Source organism: Canis aureus, chromosome 10, assembly GCF_053574225.1.
Source record: "Canis aureus isolate CA01 chromosome 10, VMU_Caureus_v.1.0, whole genome shotgun sequence".
NCBI lineage: Eukaryota > Metazoa > Chordata > Mammalia > Carnivora > Canidae > Canis > Canis aureus.
The window spans coordinates 68,222,104-68,239,689 of NC_135620.1; the positions used below are offsets into that span (position 1 = coordinate 68,222,104).

Sequence of the window (17,586 nt, forward strand, 5' to 3'; positions counted from 1 at the left end):
AAGTATATGGCCCGTGCTTAAATCATAATCTTTAGGAAGATAAATTTTGAGTTTTTTTCTTCCAAAAGTAGTCTATATTTTTTTGTTTTTGCTTTTATTAGAGATAATGGTATAAGAAACATTTTATTTTCCTCTTAACTACATTAAATGTAAGACAAAAGTGCAAGAGTAATGCTAAATGCCAACTAACACCTAGTCTCATTTATGAGTGCTGGGAACTGTGGGGAATTGGAGGTGGGTGAGCTATTACTGGCGTGTCTAAAGTGATGAGCTGCTAGTGGCTCCAACCAATTGTTGCTATATAAGAATATAGATCTGGTATTTGGAATTTTTAAGGACAAAATACAGATCATTTATCTGTAACTCTTGAAACTGTACATACTGGTAGTTAATTAAAACAATATGGGTCAATAATATGTGGGCTAAGACCAGAGTGTCACCAATTTGCAACTTCTGAGATATTTTCTAGAGATATCCTGGTATGTTTAGCAGGCAAATATGACCTGTCATTACTTCCTTCTCTGATTATTTTCTTCTACTTCTCTCTGTTTGATCACTGCTATCTTGACAACTTGACAATGCGCCAGCACTAATACAGTTATTGCTATTTATTTATTTTTATTACTTTTTCGGTTGTAGTTTTTTAAACTTTAGAATTAAACTATCATAATTCTGTTGATGTAAAGGTGAATTACATGTTTTATTTTAACCTCAAAATAGTTACATATACTAGTAAAGATTTTACATAGTCTTATAGATTTAATACATTATTTTGGATATTTGAAGACCCCATAAAATCTTCCTCTCTCTTTTCGTTGTCTGTCAATCGACTTAATCTCTTTTAAAATTCTTTTTCCACTCTGAGTAACCATCTAGGCCTTAGGATAGGTGTACATTTCCTTGACATAGTCTATTTTCCTTTTTACCAAAGCCCTCTGTCTTCTGTCTTTGAAACATCTCTTGCTGATACCCATTCTTGCCCTAGTTTCTATCTCCTTGAGCAGTCTCCAACATACACATAAAATTGTATTAAAAATATATAAATATTTATATAAATATAATAAACTAAAAGTGAACTTTCCCAATTTCTTAAGATTTGAAGTTTATTGCACAAACTAATTTAAAAACAATCCATATACTTCAAAAAGGTATAATTCAGGCAAAGCATGTTATATTTATAATAGTGGCATATATAACAAAATAACTCGAAAGATAGATACTCAAAAGACATTTTTGCTGCCTTAAATTGTATAAGTAAAGAATGTTAGTTAAGTGAGTAAATACTTTGGATACAAGGATAGATTATCTATTGTTAAAGAGAGGTTACTAGATATTATTATTGAACACCCAGAGTTCACCTGTCAGATTTAAAAATAACAGTGCTGGTTTGAGTCTAGTCTGATGTAAAATAAACACTAGACTAGCAATTAATCATTTATAAAAAGAAACAAAGTCACTTTAATTGAAAATGGCTAGAAATTTAAAAACAGACTATAGAATTTTAGGACAACAAAGGATTTTAGGAGGAGCTAGCCAAACTTCCTCATTTTTTTCAAGGAAGAAAATGGGGCTTAATGGAACTCAAAGTTATAAATTCTGGCAGAGCCAGAGGTAATACTGAATGCTGGAATTTAGTTTTATTTTCCCAATCACCTAGTGGAAAGCCAACATCTAACATTTTCTCATTCTGAAAAATTCACACAAGTAATATTTACTATTATGTACTCACATTCTAATTGAAGTAGTTTTGTTGGCAAAAATATCTCCATTATAGTATCACTAGAAGATAAATCATTACCAGACAAATACGTATTCAGAAGTTCCAAAGTTTCTGTTTCTATCAGATTTAGTCCTCCTTCTTTCCACCACTCTGTGCTTATAGGATTAACTACAAGGCTTTCTTCTTCAATAGAAAATATCTTTTTCAAATCTGTAACTGAACATTGGCTGCGGGGCTCTTCAGTTCTTGGCACTTAAAAAACAATAACAAACCAAAAACAAATAGAAACAGTTCACAGGGCAAAAGAGATGAAAAATACAATAAATAAAATTATACTGAACATTCCTTATGAAATAGCTTTTCACACATTGGGAAAAAAGTGAAATGTGAAGTTATATAACTAGCATCTTCAAGATGCTAATACTTATAAAAGTCCAGAGTATTATAGCAATAGAAGTCATTTAGGGATTTATTTCAATCTGTGGAAGTATCATGAAGTTAAAATTATTCTAGTATTTACTAGGAGATAGAACCATTATTTTGTTTGACCATTTTAGCAATTACTAAATTAATACATTTGATAGCATTTTGAAGAATTAAAGTAAGATTTACTAAATTTGAAATTCTATTTTATTGTAATGAACCTAAACTAGAAGATATATTTGATCAGATTTTATGATGACTATCATCTTACATATTGTGGCATAGTTTTCTACCTTATTACTTCTAACCTAAATAATGACAAATCACAATATAAGGAGGAACTGAAGCAGCACAACTACTTAAATCATTACATTATAAGCATCAACACAAAATTATGATGAAAAAATTTGAAATCCTAATTTTGGAACTGTGGTGTTTTTTTTTTTAAGATTTTATTTATTTATTCATGAGAGACACACACAGACACACACACAGAGGCAGAGACACAGGCTGAGGGAGAAGCAGGCTCCCAATGAGGGACTCGATCCCAGAACCCCAGGATCATGTCTTGAGCCAAAGGCTCAACCGCTGACCCACCCAGGTGTCCTTGGAACTGTGTTTTTTATAACGACAGTAACAGTAATAAAAAATAAGAAGAATACTGACAATACATTTCTACTAATTATACTTTTCACATTTACTTTTTGTTTAGCATTCAAAAATCAATTAATCTTTACCTGTAAACAAAAATGGGTTCAAAGAGCTTCTGCAGCTTTCTAACTGCCACATCATCCAGTACTTGTGAGCTGATTCTTCAGCAGAAAGCAAATTACTGAGAATGAAGAGTTAAAGCTTAATGTATTCATAATATTGAGCCTTTTTACATACTAAAATTTTAAGAAAATTATTGTTCTAAGTATTTTTTTTTTTTACATTCAAAAGCAAGTAAAAAATTTACTCTATAAATGTGTGGACTGAAGTAGCGTGTTCTATAGACCAAATTTCAAATACTTACTTTTCCTCCCCTTGGAAGGTTTGGGAATTTGTTAGCCTCTGAATTGCTCCTGTTTTGCCTATATCTCAACTCCTACCTCTACCTCCCTCAAGGGAACCTGGAGCCAGAGGAGGCTGACTTAGGAGGGTTTTAGCACTTCCTTCCATGAAGTGTGCTGGCACCAACCCTACAAGCCACGCAAAATAAAAATATAATTTATGTAAAATTACTGTGCTTTCTATATAAGACAATAGCTTTAATACAAATTTTTATGAAATTGCTGTCCCCAAGTCCGTTCTAAACAAATTCTGGAGCCACTCCTGGTTGAGGGTCATTGTGAAAAAGTTGTCCCCTCTAACTTCTTAGGAAGGTAAAAGTTTAGTGCTAAAGTTTATTTCAGGTTCTTCAATCTCAGTGGGTGTGTGAGTGATGTATGTCTGTTTGCATGTCTTGGGGTGCCAGGAAGAGAAAGGAAGAAAGACGCATGACAATTAGTGTAAATCACAGTTTATCAGTAGCTATGAAGTTATGGCGTTGGTAGGGAAAATAACACTAATCCATAAACCCTTTGATCTATGCCCCCAAACCTCTCACTCCAAGGCAAGAATTTTTAAAAAAGATTTTATTTATTTATTTGACAGAGAGAGAGAGTGAGCACAAGCAGGGGAAGCAGCAGAGGGAGAGGAAGAAGCAGGCTCCCCATGGGGCAGGGAGCCCAATGCAGAGCTCAATGTGGGGCTTGATCCCAGGACCCTGGGATCATGACCTGAGCCAAAGGTGGACACTTAACCCACTGAACCACCCAGGTGTCCCAACCCCCTGCAAAGAAAGAATTGATTGTATTCTGTTTCTTTGTTCATATGGGACATATATGGGCACGCTAATTATAAGTACTGCTAGTTAAGTTGACAGTCTCAGGTAGTAGAAAGCTAGCTAGGTTTTATGTCTAAGCTATCCAGTTTACCAACATAATCCAAAATCTATCATGAGGTGGCAAAATGTGAGATTCTAGATAATTCTTGAACCTTACACCAAGATCTCTTTGACAAGCAGACTCCTCAGATTATAGGTAATTACTTTAAAGCAAAAGGAAGGCAAGCCAAGGCCAACAGGAGACCATAAAATAAACAAATATTCTTACTTTTAATATAACTTTCTGAAGACATGTCTGAATTTGATATATTGTTTAGTCATACATAAAAATAAGTTCATAATTCAGTAATCAGCATGGAAATAAAGTCTGATGCTACACAGACTTTTCAGCTTCAGAAAGTCTAGCATAGAGTTTGACATGTGGTAAGCACTCAAAATATTTGTTAATTGGTTATATTTCCAGCAAAAATCTTGTGTAATGAAATAGAAGTAACTGGGGACATAAAATCAAGTTAAAGGTACAGTAACACTACATTTTATTTTTCCCTTCTTTTTTTTAAATTTTAACACTTTTTTCTTTGTTTTTAGGTACACAGTTGAGGTGAAAATCCATTTTTTAAACAGGAATTTTAAGGTTTTTATATTCATTAACCAAATTGAAGTGATTTACCTCTTGCTAATGAATGTAGCATGATGAGATGACCTCTTTAAGTTGTTTCCAATGGCCCTAGAACCTATGGCTAATTTTAAAAAGCCTTTTTTGTTCTAACTTATGCAAATAATAATACATAGAAAAGACTTAAGTTTTGTAAGTTCTAATTAGTTGAGTTATAAGAGTAAGTAGATATATAGCTTGTGTGATTAAAAGTTTATGATAATTAAGTAAATACTTTTAATATCCGATTGAAATTCAAGATTGTACTAATCTCTGCTAGTTTCTGTTTTTGATTATCAATCTGCCCTAATAAATGGATTCGGGTATGTGAAGTAAAAGAGCACTAAAAAAGGTAGTACATGCCCTGCAAATAAACATCTGCACCTTAGCCAAGGAACTAAAAGTATTTAAACAAATTATAAGTAGTTTCTGTACTTGTTCTGTGAGATTATTTTTAGAGTTAGAATCTGATAGGGGCAGTTCTGATTCATGGTAGATTCTATATATCATAGGTTTATTCCCCAAATGACACAATCCTTTGCCAGATGAAGGTAGTTGGGGCCCTCAATACCAGACTCCTTCATTGTGTGCTGTGACACCTTCCTGAGACCATTAAATAGAAACCTGAGCAGCTAGTGATAAGTTGCTCCAGTTGCTCCCAAAAATGCAACAGAATTCTCCTCTGACAGATTAGCCAATCAGAGCTAAGAACTCAAAACTCAATACTTAGCTCCCACAGCATCCATTCTGGGAATAATTCGTCAGACACTTGTAGACTTTCCTGTAATTTTCCAGAAAATGTATTATTTTAGGACTCATTAAGTTTCAAGGTTACAGTGGGGATAAAAGGGGATGGAATGGTTATGCTCCTAGTTTTGTAACGGGCATAAGAGAAAGGAAATGCAGAGACAATTCCGGATAGCAGACTGATCTAATTTAGAAAACATTAAGATACACGATGCCACATGGTAGAAGATAGCAACAAAAGCTATCTCAGACTCCACTGGAGGGCAAATTCATATATTGAAGCTCTAATTCTCAGTACCTCAGAATGTGACTGTATTTGGAGACAAGGCCTTTAAAGAGATAATTAAGTTAAAATGGGGTGGTTAAGATAGAAGCTAATCCAATATGAATAGGAATTTAGGACATAGACATGCATGGAGGAAAGATTGTAAGAAGAGAAAGCTAGACAGGGCACCTGGGTGGTTGAGTTGGTTAAGTGGCTGATTCAGCTCAGGATATGATCTTGGGATTCAGGGGCCCAGTGTCAGCCCTCACATGATGCTCCATGCTCAGCGGGGAGTCTGCTTCTCTCTCTCCCTGTGCCCCTTCCCCTGCTCATGCTTTCTCTCTCTCAAATAAATATATAAATAAAATTTTTTTTTTAAAAAAAGAAGATAGAAGACAGTTACCTAAGATGAAGCCAAGGAAAGACATCTCATAATGAATCCAGTCCTGCTTAATCTTAGACTTCTAGCCTCCAAACTAAATAAATTTAAATTAATTTAACATAGTCTGGGTGTTTAAGCCATTCATCTATTGTATTTGCTAAGGCAGCCTGAGCAAATAAATATACAACTACACTGTCTTTCATTGCAGTGAGTGCCAATAGTGGGAGCTCCATTGGCAGGTATCCAGTGGCAATATCCTAAGCAAATTGTTCTAGTGCCAGAATCTTTAAAATTTTTCAAGTTATTTATTTTATTTTATTTTATTTTATTTTATTTTTTTATTTTTTTTAAAATTTTTTATTTATTTATGATAGTCATACAGAGAGAGAGAGAGAGGCAGAGACAGAGGCAGAGGGAGAAGCAGGCTCCATGCACAGGGAGCCCGACGTGGGATTCGATCCCGGGTCTCCAGGATCGCGCCCTGGGCCAAAGGCAGGCGCCAAACCGCTGCGCCACCCAGGGATCCCAAGTTATTTATTTTAAATGGTAATATGTTCACATTCAAAATACTAAAAATATGAAAGAACCTGGCTCTATCACTTACTAGCTCCCATATTGCCAGGCTACCCAGTTCCCTCCCAGACATAACCAAAGTTACTTGATTCTTGCATCTTTTTAAAGATATTCTATACATATAAAAATAAGTATATACATATATATTTATATATTCTATTTGCTTACTATAAACACTGTTTTTGTTTACATTCTTTCACAGAGGTATCTTGGAAATTGCTTTTATATGGAGGGATTTAATTAAAGACTGGTTATTTTTTTCTAAAGATTTTATTTTATTTATCCATGACAGACAGAGAGAGATGCAGAGAGAGAGGCAGAGACACGAGCAGAGGGAGAAGCAGGTTCCATGCAGGGAGCCCAACGTGGGACCTGATCCTGGGTCTCCAGGATCACGCCCTGCGCTGAAGGTAGCACTAAACCGCTGAACCACCCAGGCTGCCCAAGACTGGTTATTTTGAATTGTAATTTGAGTTCTAGCTATAATCTTTACTTACATTTTACAAACAGGAGAAAATGGAAACGTCTGAAGTCTTGTACATAATGAAGTCACGGAAGAAGGTTGGTTTGTTAGATGTAGATGAGTTAATGGCATTTCTAACTCCACTAGAATACAAAAAGTTTAAAAAATAATTAATTACATAAACATTGAATAAAATTTAGTTTAGAACTCTTTGTAAGTGACTATTATATTGATCATTCTGCTACAACACAAAGTTTTATTTTACTTATTTTTTTAAAGATTTTTATTTATTTATTCATGAGAGACACAGAGAGAGAGGCAGAGACACAGGCACAGGGAGAAACAGGCCCCCTGCAGGGAGCCCGACGTGGGACTCGATCCCTGGACTCCAGGAACACACCCTGGACCAAACGCAGGTGCTTAACCGCTGAGCCACCCAGGCATCCCCAACACAAAGTTTTAATAAAAAGACATTTGGGCTACTTGAAATACAAAATAATAGTTTTAAATTTCCATCTATAAGAAATTACACGTATATCACATGCTGTCTCAACAGTGATAGTAGTGATTTAAAAAATACACTGACAACTAAACTTTATTGAGTTTACTGTATGAGAGAAATTCTAAGAGTCTTATGTATAATTATGCTTTCAATTCTGACAACTTAAGTTGTCAGTACTTAGCAGACAGTACTATTTTTGTCTTCATACTAAATATTGGTGATGTTAAGTAAATAGTATTAATGGAGACTAATTCTTTGCCTTAATAAGTCTGGAGTCTGGGTGGCCCAGCACAGAATTACATATTTATGGGGTGGGCTTCAGAAACTGAAACTCATTTTTTCATAAGCAGTCAGTGTGTTTCTAACACTTTCATAAATAAAGCAGTAAACTTCCAAATAGATGATTAATATGATTTAATTATAAATGTAACTACAGGAGCACCTGGGTGGCTCAGTCAGTTAAGTATCTGACTTGATTTTGGCTCACATCATGATCTCAGGGTTGTAATATTAGGCTCCACACTGGGCATAGAGCCTGTGTAAGATTCTCTCTCTTCCCCTACCTCTGCCTACCTCCCTCCACCCCCGCTAAAATAAATAAATAAATAAATAAATAAATAAATAAATAAATAAATAAATAAATAAATAAAATAAATGTAACTAAATAATAGTATCATCAAAATAGCTACTCAATTTTTAAAATATTTTATTTATTTATGAGAGAGAGAGAGAGAGAGAGAAAGAGAGTACATGAGCAGAGGGAAGGGCAGAGGGAGAGGGAGAAGCAGACCAGGGAGCCCGATGCAGGGCTTGAGCCCAGGCTCCTGGGATCATGACCTAAGCCAAAGGCAGATGCTTAATCAACTGAACCACCCAGGTGCCCCTCATCAACATAGTTAAGAAGCAACACAACTTGATATTACAGTGGAACAAAAGATGATTCAGAGTCCAAATCTGGTATGATAATAATAGTAACAATAATGATAGGATTGTTTTAAATTTTTTAAAGATTTTATTTATTTATTCATGAGACACACACACAGAGAGAGAGGCAGAGACACAGGCAGAGGGAGAAGCAGGCTCCATGCAGGGAGCCTGATGTGGGACTCAATCCTGGGTGCCCAGGATCAGGCCCTGGGCTGAAGGTGGCGCTAAACCACTGAGCCCCCCCCGGGCTGCCCAGGATTGTTTTAATTGATTAAAAAGTTAAATTTACAAAAGCACAAAGGTCAGCAAGATTACTAATAATGAGGTAAAATATAAAATTTTATTTAATGAACTATAATAAGATTTCTGATTTAAATATTAATGCTATTTCCTCTGTTCTTCTTCCTCAGTCTTTGTAACTCTGTATCTTATGCAGTTTTGATGTTAGAAGGATAATCGGTTAATGATAGTAACAAATGCAAATGGACAGATAAGAGAAAAAATGACAACTTGGATTGCAATAATAAAATTTTAAACATGAAAACTGTCTCATAGTAGACCTTACATGTGAGTGTATTATACTTTTATATCACATATAGCTAACCGCTGATAAACTCAATGATTCATCCAAAATTTCTACCTGGTTCACTATACTCTGGTTCACAATGGCTTTGAATGGCCAAAATTTCTGTGGAGCTGCATTTTATATCCTCAATGTCACTTCCATGCTTGGCAGTAAGATCTGAAAAGAAAAGTAAGAAAGACTACTATCAGCATAAGTACTACCACATCAGGTTTTTTTGTAATGTTGTTTGTTCCTCTGTGGCAATGACACCGTTTTACTTAGTATACTATCAGAACCAACTGAAGGCTGGGAGTGGAACCCAACAGTCAGTCAGTAAAGTCACTTGTCCTTTACGTTAGCACTCATGGATTTATGTCCTGCTAATAAGCCAATGGGCCACCCTGCAGTTTTAAGCCCTGCTAAATTTTCAAGTTCTGGTATGAATTTGATTAACTTACTCAGGTTGATTTTTCATTCCCTTGCTTTGATTTGTAGGCTGATACTTGATCTAGTCTTATCTGTAAGAATTCCTTCAAGTCTGTGGTCTAGTAATGGGAAGCATCCCTGTTCTCAATGGATATCATAAATCTCCCTTCACTCCTCCCTAATATTATATATCTTTAATGATTTCAATTGGAATTTATAAAAGAGTAGTTAAATATCTGGGCTTAAATTGTCATCAGAAAAATTCAACAATATTGACTAAGTCTAACTGGGATAAAAAAAATCTACATTTTAGGTTATGATTCTCCCAGTTACCTGATTCCATGAATCACGACCTTACTCTGAGCTTCTCCATATCTAACTAAAGTCAGCATAGAAGTTGTTAGTACTTTGTCATTGTTTATTAGAAAACAACTTTAAAAAATTAGTATAGTCATAGGTGATTTAGATTTACTTGTATAATTATATTGAAATGGTTAATTTGAGAGATGTTTTAAGTTTGCAAATGTATAAAGAGAAAGACAATGAGAAAAGAGTCTCACCAACAATAATTCTAAGATTTACCTGCAGAACACTTTTTAAAAATCTGGGAGTTCAAAATAAATAAATAAAAATCTGGAGGTTTTTTAAACAGAAAACAGTTTAGTCAAGTACTTTTATAACAAACAATATTAAATAGTTTTTACAAGTAATAGATTTTTAAATTTATTCTCACCTCTTTTGAAAAGTTCATTTTCATCTGCATAATTTATTATTTCTGGAACTAAGTTTAATGATTCCTTCAGTTCGGAGAGTGATGGAATATCAGCTTCTTGTTTGGAGCTTGTAGATATTAAGAATTCACACTCAGACAAAATTGATGGCTGAAATAGTATAAGTAAAACAAGCTTTTAGGGAGCTTTTCCAGGTAAGTATTTCTGGACTCACAAACAGATATAATTTGTTTAATTGGTGTATCAAATTTTAGACTAAATATTCAAAAATTTTAATGTTATTAAAACATTTTTTTAAAAAATAGAGGTATAGTAGCCAAAAATATACTACAAGCAATGTTCTGAGTAATGTCTTTTATGGCCACTGATTATACTAGTGATTTACAGTATTCTAGATGCAGAAATATCTTCTTTTGGCCTAATAACAAATTTCTAAACTTCTGAATTAAAAATAATCACTGTAGTAGATGAGAAATAGTGAATGGAGAGAAGTTAAAAGGGTAGATGAAATGGAATGGATCTTTGCTACATGTCATTAAATACACTTCTTTTTCATTCCTACAGAACGGGATTCTATGTGCACAATTCTCAGAGCTAATAGGTGAGGGATGGGGGGGACTAGAAAAGAAGCTAATAGGTAAATTAATATTTTCACCATGTATATTAACATTTTTAATTGTAAGGAAACCCTTTAAATGCCTTATGACATCTGTATCTGTATCTATATTTACATTTCTATCTATATTCTTTGAATGTCTTAAGAAAAGCCCCAAATATGAAACATTTTCAGTTGTTTCAAAAAAATGTTTAAAGTAATTTATAAATGCATTGAATTTTTATGGGCCTAGTTTTCCGAGTTTGTTAAATTGTAAAAAATTCTTTGCACTCTCAACTGCTAAAATTCTTTACATAATAATATCATAGTAACAATTTTGTGTCTATCGGAACTGTATGCTAAAAAAGAAGGGATGCCTTTGAGGAATTTGATCTTTAATATGTAATGATGCTATCTTCCTTATTAACCACAGGCAGCACCTAAAATGAAGTCTCAGACCATCTTTATTCTTACTACTTCAATGAGAAACTTCTCTGACATAGTGCTGTTTTGTGTGTAACTCACAAATCAAAAATCAACATTTCTAGCTCTGGTTTCCAATTTTTTAATTAGAATATGACCACTTAATGTTCTATACCAGGTAGATTTATTAAAATCACTAAGAAATATTTTTAAATTCACTATACCTCGGCTGCACAATATCAACCAAAATACATCTGAGTAGGACCCAGGCTCCAGGATTTTATTAAAACTCTCCAAGTAATTCCAATGTGCAACCACAGTTTAGAACCACTATCTTAAAGTAAATTTGACTCCGTTACTGGTATATTTAACCTATTACCAAGTCTTTTTTAACTTGACAATAGTAGATAGTCAATGCATATTACTGAAATTTATAAAAGTGTGCTTTACCAACTTTTATAAAAACATTACTGAAAGCAAGTATTACAGTTTCATTTAAACCTACTGTATCTTCTAGCTTTTCCTGACAAAAGTTCTCTTTATGCATGTAAAAATCTTCTTTCACAAGACTTTTCAAATCTCCTTGAAATGAGAAATGTTCCCTTAACAAAAAATAAAACATTAAATTAGTGTCTACTGAAAAAAAGCAAGGTACATACTAAATGTAGCCAACCAAATTAAATAATAATTTAACACAATGATTAAAACTGGAATTGAAAAAAAAAGAGAAAAACCTGGAATTGAGATAAATGATAAATATTATTATTGATAACATCTAGACTTGTGAGCATACAAAGATATTTTCTCCCTTAAAAATATTTGCATCAGACAATTAAGTACCTGAAGAAATTAGCTTCTGTGAAGATCTGTTCTTTGAAATCTAAAATGGGGTCCTTTATCAAAAATGGTTTTAGCCTACTCAACAGAGTATGCACAGTTGGTAGCTGACTTTTATATGTCATCAAGTTATTTACAAAAAGTATTTCTTCATCAATATATAAATCTGAAAAAAAAGAAATGTAAAGGAATAAGAAAAAATCTAAAAGTTACACAAAGGGATTTAGTTAGTTACTGCAATTAGCCATTTAAACATCCTTTAAATTCTTTAATTCTTTATTGTATTGTGCATATAAAGCATGCAGCATAGGTTTGGCATATAGGCAAAAGCTCAGTAAATTTTAGCATTACTTAGTACACTGACTAGTAACCAAACATCCTGAAAGAGTTGTAATGGCTTTTCTTTTCAACAAAGATTAATAATTGGTGGAAAATATCTTGCAGCCATATCCTCCAAAATAACCAGGGGTAGCCTAATCAGAGTTGTAAAGAAATAAAAGCATTTGACTTTTGTGGAACCTAGTCTTTTCTCTGCATCATTTTACCTCTTAAAGTCTTGAATTCATCCCTAGAGGTTCAGAGATGTAGGGAAAGGAGATGGTCTACAAAACCTACAAATGAGATCAATTCAGATTCTATCACTGTAATGATTTAAAAAATTGTTTCTGGTATAAAATAGAAATAAAATTTTCATTGGCAAGTTGATTATAATGAAAGTAATATGGCAAAGTACTTGACAAGTGTGATACATCATATATTAGGAAACACTAATGCTAACAGTTAATTACTGGAATAAATTTCTCCCGTCGATCTCCACCCTATTATGTTCAGGTTACTTTAGAATCTTAGCCAACTACGTCAGTGCTTTAACACTTTCTGAGCCAAAGGAAGGAATGTAAAACCTGTTCCCATTCTACTATAAGCTCCTGAGTGGAAGGAAGAAAGGGAAAATATAAGTTTAGATGAAGAGCTATTCAGAAAGCCAAACTCTCCAAAGCCAAAGCTACAAGGAAGCAGGAGCAACAATCTCTTGTTCTGGGTAGTAACCTTTCAGTTAAGTAAATTTAAAATGTCATGAGCAAGGAATAGCATGGAGTGATGACTCCCATGACCAACTACATCATTGGCATGCATGTGTCTAATAAATATGTGGTGTTAAGCAGGCAGCCAGGAAACATCCCTTTGCCTGGTGTTACCTTGAAGTGCCAAAAGAGAATTTGTTCCATAAACTAGCCTCTTAAGAGATTACTTATCTGAACCTGCCAAGTTTCTGATAATTTCATGCCCAAGAGCTTCCCATAACAAATTTGGCATAGTTCTTTTATATACCAAAGAGAGCTAGCCAATCAATTCCGTATCTAAACAGGGCGTATGTTTGACAATTAAACATAGTTCATTTGTATATCCATTCTGATTACTGAAGTCGTATTAGTAGTAAAAATCCAAACAGCATTTGTTTATATCTCCAACAGGTCCTCTAGCCATTTTCTCTTTCTAGATGAGTAGGCTCATCCTACTATTTCTGCAAGTCTATGGAAAGAAACATCTACCAGTTATGAGGTCTTATTTTCCAACCATCCATTTTTGATAGAGCCACTTGAGGGCAGCAACACACTACAACCAATGTTCTTTGTAACCACACAAAAGTTGTTTTACGAAGGGTGCTACTTCCGTATATTCTTAAGGTTATACAACACTTCCTGGAGTCCTTACTTTATTATAGCTCTTCTATACAGATATGAGGATACTGTTTTCCTCTATTGTAAAGAAGTGTTGAATTGTTACAAAGAAGCAAATATTTTGCTAGTTAACTATGAAAAGAAACAGTAGAGATCTACTTGACAGGACAGACAAGTTTATTCTTGCAGAAGATTCCTTTATCTACCTAGAAAACCCAAGATTACTAAATGAAAACAAATAAAGGAGTTCACTAGGTGCCTGTTTAAAAATAAATTAGAAAATCTCCGGTTTTCAAACGTATATAACCCTCCCCCCAATTAATGGAAAATTCATTGATAATGATGACAAGTATACAAACATCAAGAAATCAACATAACAAACATGTGCAGAAAGTATATGAAAGAAACTATAAAAGTTTAATGAGGACCATTTAAAAAATTGAATAAAAGGCAAGATAAATCATTTTCCTGGTTAGTAAGACTAATGGTAAAAAAAAAAAGTAAAAAATTTCAATGGCATTACAATTTCTCAAGAGATCTCTTTTGGAAATTAAAAAACTGATTTACTGAAAGTAAATCTAGAAGAATACATGAGAGTAGGAAAAAAATTTAATAACAAAAAATAAGATATTAATACATGTTATTATTATATATTAAATAGTTAAAACTGTATGGTACAATAATAGACAAATTAATAGAACATAATATCCAGAAACACTCTAATGTGGGCAAGGATTTAGCATATTTTGTAAGTGGCATATCTAATCAGTAAAGAAAGGAAAGACTATGCCATAAATGATACCAAAATCTTAAGGAAAATCTTAAAGAAAACATGAATACATATTTTTCTAATTTTAGGAAGAATTTTCTAAGTAAAAAAGCAATGAAAGAAACCTTAAAGGAAAACATTGATAGCCTGGTTAGTTTTAAATTAAATATACATTAAATATATCTTTGACATATACAGATAAAATGTAAGAAGAGAAAAATAGATAAGCAAATCATTTCACAAAATAAAAATATGCAAATGTCCAGTAAAATGAAAAATTTTTGTAGATTTTATTTATTTATTATTTAGAGAGAGAATGAGACAGTGAGTGTGTGGGTGCATATGAGCTCAAGTAGGGGGAGCGGCAGAGGGAGAGGAGTGGGAGAGAATCTTGCAGACTCCCTGTCTAGCATGGAGCCCCATGCGGGGCTTGGTCTCAGGACTCTGAGATCATGACCCTAGCGAAAATCAAGAATTGCGCTCTCAACCTACTGAGCCACCTAGGTACCCCAAACAAATAATTTTTTAAATCCAAGTAAAATATAATTCTGCCCATCACATTGATTAAAATGTATTAACACAATATCAGTAGTAAATATACCCAATGATGATAAGGCTAGTATGAATAGGATATTCTCATATCATGCTAGTGAATGTATAGTTTAAAAAATACTTATATTAAATAATTCCATTTCCATGAATTTACTCTACAGAAAGAATTGGAAATGGAAGCATACATTTATGTACATATTTGAAATTAAAAACAACATTAGTCTTCTCAAATTGGGGAATGTATGATACATAAGATTTAGAACTGCAGTCATTAAAAGAACAAAGAATGCTTTTGAAGACAAGTGCATTGTGAAATGTTCTCAAGATAATGTTAACAATTAAAAATAATATAATGCAGACACAATATGATCCCAATAGAAAAACGATTTATGTTTAGATTAAAGGTTTGGAAGTTTTTAATAAGGGACATTCTTCATATTTAGGATGTAGCTATCTTAACAGATGTAGGAAACATTAATAAAATTCAGTCCTCTTTCATGATCAAAAACTCTTAGCAAACTCAATACAGAAAGAGCTTCTTCAACCCAATAAAGTAAATTCTTCCAACATTTAACCATTGAAACTGACATAGGCATTGTAAATGATTCACCACTGAAATGATATTTACATCATTTTTAATGATGAAACTTTAAAGTATTTCCTTTACTGTCAAGAACGAGATGAGGATGGTAACATCACTGTTTCTATTAAACAATGTCCTGGAGGGCCTAGTCAGCACAATAAGACAAAAACAAAAAAAAAAAAAGATAAATGTTGTAAAGGAAGACACAGATGGGCAACAAAATCACTGTCTTAGAGGTATCTGTACTCCCACTGCAGCATTATTCCACAGCTAAGGTGTGGAAACCATATGAGTGTCTGTCCACAGATAAGTGGATAAAGAAAATGTGTTTTAAAGAAAACAACTGATAAAGAAAATATTGTTTTCTTTAAAATGTGTTTTATACACACAGATTTAAGAAAATACTGTTCAATCTTAAAAAAGAAGGAAATCCTGAAATTTGCATTATGGATGAACATGGAGGATATTTTGCTAAGTGGAATAAGCCAGGCAGAGAATAGCAAATACTGCATGATATCACTTGTATGTGGAATAAAAAAGAAAAGTAGAACTCATGAAAACAGAGTAGAATTGTGGTTGCCAAGGCCTGGGACTCGGCTGTGGGGAAATAGGAAAGGTTAGTAAAACAGTACAAACTTCTAGTTATAAGATGAATAAAGTGTGAGGATCTGATGTATAAAACAGTAACTATAGTTGATACTATGCAGTGTATAACTGAAATTTGCTAAGAAAATAGAACTTAAAAAAAAATTAAAAAACAAAACAAAACAAAAAAAATAAATAAAAAAAAAGAAAATAGAACTTAAGTGTTCTTACCAAAAAAAAAAAAAAAAAAAGAAAGTAAATATGTGAAGTGATGGATGTGTTAATTCAATGATGGGAATCTTTTATGATGTATATATATATATATATATTAAATTATCACATTCTACACTTTAATGACATTTTAAAAAAAGGAAAAAAACATGTGGGTAGTTGATGAAGTCAGAGGACTGCTGCTTTTTATTACAAATTTTGAGTAACTATTTGATTCTCTAAACTGTCTGCATGTACAATTTTTTTTAATCAAAAATAGAGATGCCTGGGTGGTGCAGTCAGTTAAGGATCTGATTCTTGGTTTCAGCTTAAGTTATGATCTCAGGGTGGTGGGATTGAGCCTTGCAACAGGCTCCACGCTAAACCCAGAATCTGCCTGATTCTCTCTGCCCCTCTCCTCTTTCTCTCTCAATCTCTCTGTTAAATAAATAAGGAAATCTTTAAAAAAATAATAAAAATAAAATTAAATTTAAAATAAAGCTACATTTGCATTTGCTTATATATTGCTAGGACATCTGAAATGATATTCATAAAATAATTACATTTATTAACAAATAATATGTGAGTGTTGTAGGAATATTAGTATATATCAACAAACCAATAAAAGAAAATTACCCACTGTTTTTGTCTTAAAGAAACGTTTTGACATTAACGTATAATTTGGTAATTAACTACATTTAAGACAAAATTTACAGTATCAGTTGAATTTCAAAACATAATGCATTCCTTTTGATTTAAACATTGAGACCAAAATATCTATAAATCTGGCAGCAATCAATATAGCTGCAAAGATAATAAACGAAATTGGCAAATCTAAATTTATAAAATGATGTCTAATGACACAGGACCCCTAAGGCAATATAGGATATGGATAATTTATATGTATTTGGAAACCCAAGCATATTTTCATTCACTGAATAGTAGTTTAGGAAGTTTCTGACTCTGGTTCATGACAGATATCATAAAGTTTACTAATAATGGTTTCTAGTTTTCCACATTAATAATAATAGCTATGTTTGATATCTGTCATGTTTTTTACAAACTATCTCATTACGTGTACAAATATACTAGTTGATCCCCACAAAC

The 17,586-nt window shown here is 33.0% G+C and overlaps 1 protein-coding gene across 3 annotated transcripts in view; it reads right to left on the reverse strand.

Annotated features, from left to right (window-relative positions):
• The window catches only part of SHOC1 (shortage in chiasmata 1), an 86,694-nt gene that overhangs the window by 48,370 nt on the left and 20,738 nt on the right, over positions 1-17,586 (reverse strand). For 2 of the 3 annotated variants that reach the window (XM_077912899.1, XM_077912901.1), the window contains 7 exons: positions 12,105-12,267; positions 11,770-11,866; positions 10,249-10,396; positions 9,165-9,266; positions 7,130-7,238; positions 2,881-2,975; positions 1,730-1,972 (listed from right to left, as the gene is read on the reverse strand). In XM_077912899.1, coding sequence (XP_077769025.1) covers positions 1,730-1,972; positions 2,881-2,975; positions 7,130-7,238; positions 9,165-9,266; positions 10,249-10,396; positions 11,770-11,866; positions 12,105-12,267 — 957 coding nt within the window. The remainder of the gene's footprint in view (positions 1-1,729; positions 1,973-2,880; positions 2,976-7,129; positions 7,239-9,164; positions 9,267-10,248; positions 10,397-11,769; positions 11,867-12,104; positions 12,268-17,586) is intronic. The other variant, XM_077912900.1, reaches the window with a different exon arrangement.